Raw genomic sequence first — 8,587 nt, forward strand, 5'->3', positions numbered from 1 at the left:
TCAAAGCCTGGGCAGTGAGGGTGTGCCATAAAGGAAGGTCTGCGAACTGTCTGGAATTCGGCTCTTAATGAGTTTACAACTGTCCAGCTCCAATTAGGGTATCCCACCAAAACCCTTTCATTTGTGTGCTCTGTCTGCCTCCGATAAAGAGACTGCGGAAACAGCCCTCTTTTATGGGCATTGCCCTTTCTGCAACGTAGATTCCCGACTCCCCGAAGATTCTGGGGGACAGGGCCCTCGCTCCGCCCATGGGAGTGGGACGCTGGTGGGGTCACCGGCTTTGCCGAAGTTCACGCGGGCCCGTGCAGCTGCGACTGCAGTGCCAAGAAATATCCAGGAGATGGCAGTGTGGCTCCACGCAAGAGGCACTCCAGCCGCCATCTCCCGCCGCCGCGACCTAGGAAGCTCCTAAAATGTCGACTTGAAACGCGCCTTTCTAGAATGGGATCTGCGTGAACAGCAGTCGTTTATTTTCTCTGCTGCTCATGCCAACCTGAAAGCCTCCCGGGGACACAAGCATGCGCCGGGGCTTGCCTGACCGCCGGCGCTCGCTTCTCTCAGGCTCTATTCCGAGACCACTGCGTTGCGTGGCAGCAGCGGTGCGGATGGTGCGTGGCTGCGACTCAGAGAGCAGGTTCCATTCCAGGGTCACAGTTCCCATCCCAGCAGTGAGCTAGGGGTAGCGAGGCGCGCGGGGACGGTCATTCACAATGGACGGACGGACGGACAAGGGATCGAAAACCTACAGCCCCAGGACCAGATGAGCCCACAAAGAAAGCACCCAGTGACCACGGGTTCTACCGACCCTCGAGGCCCCGAAACCTGCGCCCTGGTTTAGGGCCTAGCGAGCCAGCACCAGAGAGAGAGCGAGCGAGCACAGACGTCAGGACTCGCCGGTTTGAATACCTGATTTTAAAATTCGGCGGCTGAAAATGGGTTAGTTATAAAACCGTACTTGGTGGTTGTCTAGTGTAGAACTGCCACGCATTTTGGCTGCGCTGGGGTAACTCAGGGCATACACTAGGAACTGTATTTGAAAATAAATGATATGTTTAAATAAGTAGGATAACACCGGAGCTCCAGGACTGGCGTTCACGAGGTTGAAATCTCCCTTGTTTCTCTGGCAGAGGTATTTCTTTGGCAATGGAATACCAAGGCTCCTGTGACTGGAGTCGCCGGCTGTGGAGGCTAAAAGCAAAAAAGAAAAAAAAAAAAAACAATCTACTGCCAGCCTACTTTTAATACTAGATACGGGGACATACTCTGGAGCAAACGCGGCCAGGGTGCGAGGTTCAGCCCCCCCCCCACCCCCCGTGTAGGATGGTTTCGGAAAGAAAACACAGGAGCAGACAGAGAACCAACCCTTCGAAGCGCCGCAAGTAAAGACTGTGCTGTGCATTTATTTGGGTCGTAATAGTCTCGGCCAAACCCACAAAATGCTTATGACTCGCATCCCCGTGCTGAACACGTTGTAAAACTAGGGACTCGATTTTGGCTGACATCTCTCCTGGGTCTCTGTCTCTCTCTCTCTCTCTCCCTCCTACTCCCTTTTAAAAATCTTCCTATATACACGTGGGCATTACAGACACACAGCATCATTATATTTCTGTATGTAACATACATTACTTCACAGCCTCTGCTTGTAGGAAGGGCTTTATAGCTTCCTGGAGAATCACCGGTGCTCGCCTACCCTAATCCTCAGAAATCTTTCTTTATGTAAATGCAAATAAGCAGCGAACCCGCTGACCAGTGAACACAAATAGAAGTTTCCATTTTTCTAACAATGGAAGTCACAGGTTGACGGCATCCCTTCTCTCCGCCGACCACAGAGGCCCCAGGTAGGTGCGGGCCTCTAGAGACTCAGAGGCCTGGTGAACTGCCTAGGCTGGCAGCCTCCCTTGCCCTTGGCCGACTGGCGGCTGGCAGGCTGCTCTCTGGTTTTCGCTGCTTGAGAGGCTTCGTCCAGGCAAGACCTGGCAAGAAACCGAGCTTATTTTTTCACTTCGGGAAGGAATTGATGTCCGCATCTAAGCTACAATTCGCTTGCCAGGTGGGGCACAGAAGCTGAAGCCTGCAGTCTATGCGGGGGAGGAGGATCGAAACATTTAAAGACCCCAAACTCGGAACCATTCGACTCTCTAGAAAATGCCATTCTCTGTCAAGGGCTGAGTTTATATTCTATACCTAGAGTTAAACATTGAGGACTATTTGGCGACAGGAAACACAGGAAACAAACTCTGACAGTAAGTAGGTCTGAGAGCTAACTCTGAGAAGGCGTTGAGAAATATTTAGATTGTTCTGCAGATTAAAAGCTGGTTTATAAGGCGTCTTCTCCAGGGCCTGAGTTGAATAGTATGTGAATATTATCATATTAGAAATACATTAGAATGTACTTAGAAATACATTTCTGTCAAATAAATAGGGAACCAATGGCCAGAGAACATAGAATTAAGTAGGCTTTATTAAAAGTCTGATTTTGTCCAGATTTTTGTGTTGTGAAGTCTTACCAGGGAAGAGAGACTCAGAAACGAAGGAAAGGTTTTCGGTGACCCCCGAGACCCCTGCTCAGATGGAAGACTTGTGCTCACAAGTGCCAAGGCCTTGAAAGCAGCAGAATTTGGACCATATTTGGCCGTGACAAACGGGGACAGAGCCTCTTGCCGGGACTCCTTGGTCATGCCTGTGCCTGTCCAGAGGACACTCCGAGGCGTGTGAGTGTGATTTTTCCTGGGCCACCTCAAATCGCTCCGTACTCTGGTTGTCAGGCCTCTTCTAAAGGAAGGTTCCACTTTAACATCGTCGCTTTGGACTGCGCCAGTCGCCTGAGTCTAGACAGACCGCGGCGGCCTGCCTAGTCTTTCACTTTGCGCCTTGCTCCGTGTCACCCCAGGAACAATTTATTGGTCTAAAGCCGTCTAATTTCTCCTCTTTGATCTCCTAGCCTTCTTTTTGTTAGCCTCGTCTTCCTTTAGCTTTTTTAGAATTTTATTTCTCTGATACAAGACGCTGTTATTTGGATTTTCCCCCCTTCCTGTTTTACCCCCTCTGTTTCCCAGCCTGATCCGCCATAAAGGGGATCCCGGATATTGCCGCCCTAGGGTTTCTATGCTCCGGGGGAGATAGCCCAGATCCCACCTGCCCTCCTCCCCACCAAAGTCTGGAGCCCTTTGCTAGGTAGGCGCGGGATTTGAACCGTCCTTCCTCTTTTGTGTTTCCAAGATCCCCTGAGAGGATGCGGTGAACCGAGGGAAGGGGGGTACCCTGGACCCACTGAAAGTGATAAGAAAGTGCTTTGTACACCAGCAACCAAACTCTATAATTTAGAGGAGCATTTCCGGGGCAATTCCATTGTGAAGTTGGGTTTATGATGTGCAATCGAGTTGAGCAGTAAAAGGTGGCCAGTCTTCCAGCACGGCCTGGGCAGTTTATGAGGCGTTTAGGGAAAGAGTTCACCCAAGTATCCTTCAGAGAGCATTGGGCAGCAGGGCCTTCATCTGATCTATCACTTGCTGGTCTGAAGCCCCTTAAGGTAGGCCCCCAGGGTGAGAGACTGACTGTTTGGGAGAAAGTAAGACTGCGTTTGTGAAGAAAGACAGACAGACAGACAGACAGAAAGAAAGAAAGAAAGGTGAAGTTGTGAGATCCAGTTGGCCCTTGAGAGGGTCCCTCACTTGCTTTTTATAGCCTCCTAAAAAACTGGGGTTCCGCGGTGGGCTACAGCCCCAGTCCCTGACATCCCCTTTTTTTTTTCTCTAAACCAACTTTAAAAGTCTGCTGTTTCCCGGCCCACAAGGTGGGGGTCCAGGGGTAAATTGGTTGAGAGCTGCTCCAAACCTCCCATTATGAAGGATGTGTTTTGAAAATTGTGGACCAGCTGCGGGAGGCTGACCCAGTTTTCCCGTGATCCGGGGGTAACACCAGGGGTTGTGGGAAGGACAAAGGGGGTGTTGAGCCACCTATTGGATTGCTGAGAGCCAGCCGCCAGCCAGGTGCCCAGGAGTGAACGCAGAGTGTCTACAGGGCGGCGGTGTCCGGGAGGAGGAAAGGGAATCTCATGTTAATAAATCTGTTGGCAAATGAGGCTCATTAATAGATAAATATTTCACTGCTTCCTTTAAAGCGGATAAACAGAGCTCTGCCGATTAAAGAAAGGAAGCTGGGAGACATTGACTTTATTCGAACCACATGGCTCCAGTTTGCGGCAGCATTCTCACTGCTTAGCTAGAGGAGACGCTGCGCCTGCGGTGTTTGCCCTGGAGCATCTGATCCGGGCTTAAACGTTCTGCCTAGAGAGAGAGTGGGCAGAGTAGATCTTTCTCTCAAGACCATCTTTGGGCCGACAGGTTGCAGAGACCCTTCAGGGACTTGAGTCTGCAGAGAGGACAGGGACAGCGGGAATCCACACACTGAATCTGGGGTTCAGGAATCGGTATGAGGTTGTGGGGGGCGAGCCCTGCCGGACATCCAAAGGCTCGGGCACCAGGTTGGGGCTCTGACTGCTTAGGGCGTCTGGGGGCAGGCGGGGTGCAGGCCGCTGCGTGGGCCGCGTATTTGAGCCTCTTCCCCTTCCATTCTAGGCGCCCGCCGGCCCGTGGCGCGAGACCACCTGTGAGGGCTGCTGAGATTGGCGGAGGCGGTCATGTGGGCGGTCACGTGCCGCGGCGAGCTCCGTCCAAAAGAAAATGGGGTTTGGTGTAAATCTGGGGGTGTAATGTTATCATATATCACGCTACCTCGTAAAACCGACACTGAAAGCTGCCGGACAACAAATCACAGGTCAAAATTATGAGTTCTTCGTATTATGTGAACGCGCTTTTTAGCAAATATACGGCGGGGGCTTCTCTCTTCCAAAATGCCGAGCCGACTTCTTGCTCCTTTGCACCCAACTCGCAGAGAAGCGGCTACGGGCCGGGCGCCGGCGCCTTCGCCTCCACCGTGCCGGGCTTATACAATGTCAACAGCCCCCTCTATCAGAGCCCCTTCGCGTCGGGCTATGGCCTGGGCGCCGACGCCTACAACCTGCCCTGCGCCTCCTACGACCAAAACATCCCCGGGCTCTGCAGTGACCTCGCCAAAGGCGCCTGCGACAAGGCAGACGAGGGCGTGCTGCACGGCCCGGCCGAGGCCAGTTTCCGCATCTACCCTTGGATGCGCAGTTCAGGTAGGCGCCTCGGCCCGCCGGGTCTATGTGCGGGCGGAGCGGGGGGTGGGGGCGGTGCGGACGCGGGGCGCAGGGAGCCCAGTCTGGCGGCTTCCAGTCAGCGGCCCCGCAAGTCCCGGTGGCGCTGCCTTTCTGGTTTTAATTAGAGCTGAGGCGCCATTGCGTGGAGAGACCCATAGCATTGTATGTAAATGAGGCCCATAAAACTTTTTATGGCCCAATTAATGGGTTCGATCCTCGTAAATTTATTTAACTCCATTTGCCTTGGAATTTTTACAGTAAGTTTATCCGCTATTCTCTTTCTCATATTCTTTCTCCTCCCCCCTCATCCCCCTTCTTCCTTTCCCTCTCTTTTTCTCTCCCTCAATCTCTCTCCTCTATGCCCTCTTTCCTGTTCTCCGTTCCTTTCTTGACTCCAGCTCTTCCTCCCCTACTCCTTTTCTTTCGGCCTGGCTTTCGTTCTCAAAGGCAAGGAGAGCCAGGACCTCCGGGATGCCACTCACCCCTGTACCAGAGGCCATTTCCAGACCCTAGCTGGACCAAATACGAGAGAGAGTGGGATTGCCACAGGAAGGTCTTGAGCATGGGGCTGCCGAGGAGGGTTGCCCACTTTCTAGCCAGGCTGGAAAGCGGCTTGGTTTGCCTTTGAATGGCAAAAGTGCAGAGTCTCCCACTTGCCACACTCTATATTTACAATTTCCCTTTGTCAAGGGGAAGCAGGACATTGTAGAAACGTAGCCGGCTGGAAAGACCGGTTGTAAAGTTGGGATTCTGCTGGAAGGCTCTTCACAGACTGGCTCGCTCGTCTGGCCCCGGGGTCTTCCGCTCACACTCCTCCCCCAGCTCAATTGGGGGTGATGGGGGTTGCGCCTGGGTTTGGGCAGGGTGGAAGGTACAGGCACTTGGAAAGCGGGGCCTGACTGAAGGACTATTCTGTCCACATCCCAGCCTGCTTTTCTGTTTGTCTATATGTCCAAATTTCTGCTCTCAGGACCCGATAGAAAGCGGGGACGCCAGACCTACACGCGCTACCAGACGCTGGAGCTGGAGAAGGAATTCCACTTTAACCGCTACCTGACACGGCGCCGCCGCATCGAGATCGCCCACGCGCTCTGCCTCACCGAGCGCCAGATCAAGATCTGGTTCCAGAATCGGCGCATGAAGTGGAAGAAAGAACATAAAGATGAGAGCCAGACTCCCACAGCGGCCCCCGAAGACGCGGTGCCCTCCGTCTCCACGGCAGCTGCTGACAAGGCAGATGAGGAGGAAGAGGAAGAAGAGGAGGAGGAAGAGGAGGAGGAGGAATAAAGGGCCAGGAACAGGGCCCTGACTGCACGGGACAGTCGGAAAAGCGTCTTTAAGACACTCACTGATTTTAGTTACAAAAAAGGGGGGGGAGATAAAGTGTAAAAAGAGAGAGAGAGATAAAGAGGGAATCAGTCCCCACCCTCATCCCACCCACCTCATCACCCACTCTAGCTCCCAGGGGGGAAAGCAGGTCACCTTGGGGATCCTCTCTGCCTCTGAAGACCAGTAGATACCCCCAACCCTGGGCCAGTGTTGTGCGCTGGCACAGTCAAAATACTACCTAGCACAGGCCTCCTTGAGAGGCACCCCCAAACTACCTATGGGCCCAGCCCCAGTGGGCCACCACTCCTAAGAAGCTTCCTCCACGTCCTTACAGTGGCAGACACCCAGCACCTGCCCCCCCATCCCTGCAAAACACATGACCAGTACTACCTACTAGGCCTAAACTACCTATTTTGTGCTGGCTAGCTTTTCTGCTTCACCGTGCCCACTCCTCCCAGGCCAGGCCTTGATGCTTCTAGCTGACAGTCTTTGGGGTCACTGAGGCTTCAATGACAAGGCAATGAGGTTCAGGGACCAGGGCATTGGCTTCTATTTAAATTGAAAAATAATATATTTATTCCAAAGCATACCAAATGCTGCAGTCTAGAATCCCTCTTTCTTTGGCTTTGGCACCTCAAGTTCAGGGCCATTACCCCTATTTCTGGAGGGGAGCATTCCTGAGCTGGTTGCAGACCGGCTTTGTGGGACTAAGGAGATGTTCCCAGACTCACTGTCCCTTCCATTGCTTCTGTGTCCTACTGTTCAGACATGTATACTTATGCCCTGACTTTTCCTACCTAGGACAAATACTGTATATTTGAACCAGATTTTTTTTTTTTGGTCATTTCTATAATCTTGGAGCTCATTTGTAAAGGAATGTCTTGACTTGGGAAGGATGTTTTAATGGGGTGACTTTGTAGCATGGTGTGTTGTATTGAACTAATTCTGTTGTGGGTGGGAGGCGTCCAGTACCCACCCCAGTGCCCATTTTTTTTCCGTGTTGTCCATGACCCCCTTAGACCCAGCCTGGGGTTCAGGGAAGGCATGCTTTCCAGCCCAGTTACCTATGTTTTATGTAACAATAAAGATGCTTGGTGACAAAGAAACACTGACTGCTTTCTCCAGAGGGTTTGGGACTAGGGGAGGTGGCCATAGCTGAAGGGCAAGCCCTGTTTGCAGGTTAAAGGACCAAGGAGAAGCCAACAAGTAGAAACTGTCCTTGAGTCCAAATTTAAATATTCATGCGTAAATGTGTCATGTCTCTTTTTCCACGTTTTGTGTTTAGATTTGTGCGAATAAGCATATTTCTAATTTTAATGTGTGGTTGCTTATAGTTTTCATAATAGTGCATTTTCCCACATCCATAAAGTGTGTATATCTGTTGTGTATCAATGTTTTCCATGTCTATAATTGGATGTGTGGGTTTCTGTGTCCAACTGCACGTTTTTCTGTGTCTATGCGTGCATTTTTCTGTATCTATAATTGCTTATGTGCAATTTTTATGTGCATCGTTGTAGATGTTTTTGTCTGGCTATTGTGTGTGTGCACCAACATCTAGATCCACTGAAAACAGCTATTAGCTAATACAGTATAGTCTATCTATGGCCTCCCAAACTTCACACATTCCAAGAACGAATTCCAAATTCAACCTTTCCTCTAAAGGTGCAAACTGAGCTCTCAAATAGTCTTACCTACCCTCCAACTGATTCCGGATTCCGCATGCGCCCTGAGTCCAGCCCCAGAGTAGGAAATGGGATTCAGGGTACTTGCCGCAGCACCCCCACTTAGCCTTCAGTAGAGGCAAGGATGCCCCAGGGCTTAACACTGCAGTGGAGGGGTTCTGGGACTGCCACAGCCCTCAGACAAGGCTGCGGCAACCTAGGCAAGTCCTGTTGCTGAGGAGGAACTGTGGCTGGGGAAGGGGCGAGCAGCGAGGGACCAGGGTCGAGGGGCGGTGGAAGTAGCTTAGAGGATCCTGAGCATGGCCCGCGAAGATCTCCATTCTTATCTCCTGGCTGGGTTGAACCAGCTTCTTAGTACTCTTTTTAATAAATCGGACCTAAAAGGGTCTGTAAA

At 51.7% G+C, this 8,587-nt stretch overlaps 1 protein-coding gene across 3 annotated transcripts; it reads left to right on the forward strand.

Moving 5' to 3' along the window:
* Positions 1-312: 312 nt before the first annotated feature.
* Hoxa7 (homeobox A7) lies at positions 313-7,617 on the forward strand. Of its 3 annotated transcripts, XM_085691066.2 has the most exons (4): positions 681-3,529; positions 4,344-4,429; positions 4,578-5,161; positions 6,153-7,617. In XM_085691066.2, the coding sequence occupies exons 3-4, from the start codon at positions 4,786-4,788 to the stop codon at positions 6,467-6,469; spliced, it is 693 nt and encodes a 230-aa protein (XP_085547192.1). In that variant the 5' UTR covers positions 681-3,529; positions 4,344-4,429; positions 4,578-4,785; the 3' UTR covers positions 6,470-7,617. The 3 variants fall into 3 exon arrangements, with proteins under 3 accessions (XP_085547195.1, XP_085547192.1, XP_085547194.1); XM_085691069.2 differs by lacking the exons at positions 681-3,529; positions 4,344-4,429 and adding an exon at positions 313-608 and having other exon boundaries at positions 4,894-5,161; XM_085691068.2 differs by lacking the exon at positions 4,344-4,429.
* The last annotated feature ends 970 nt before the right edge of the window (positions 7,618-8,587 follow it).

The sequence above is a fragment of the Myodes glareolus genome, chromosome 6 (genome assembly GCF_982192425.1).
Source record: "Myodes glareolus chromosome 6, mMyoGla1.1, whole genome shotgun sequence".
NCBI classification, from domain to species: Eukaryota; Metazoa; Chordata; class Mammalia; order Rodentia; family Cricetidae; genus Myodes; species Myodes glareolus.

Excerpts from the sequence above, each read along its gene's own strand:
- Hoxa7 (XM_085691066.2), top strand. The coding sequence starts at position 4,786 with ATGAGTTCTTCGTATTATGTGAACGCGCTTTTTAGCAAATATACGGCG. Across the intron at positions 5,162-6,152 it reads CCCTTGGATGCGCAGTTCAG|GACCCGATAGAAAGCGGGGA; the intron begins GTAGGCGCCTCG and ends TTCTGCTCTCAG.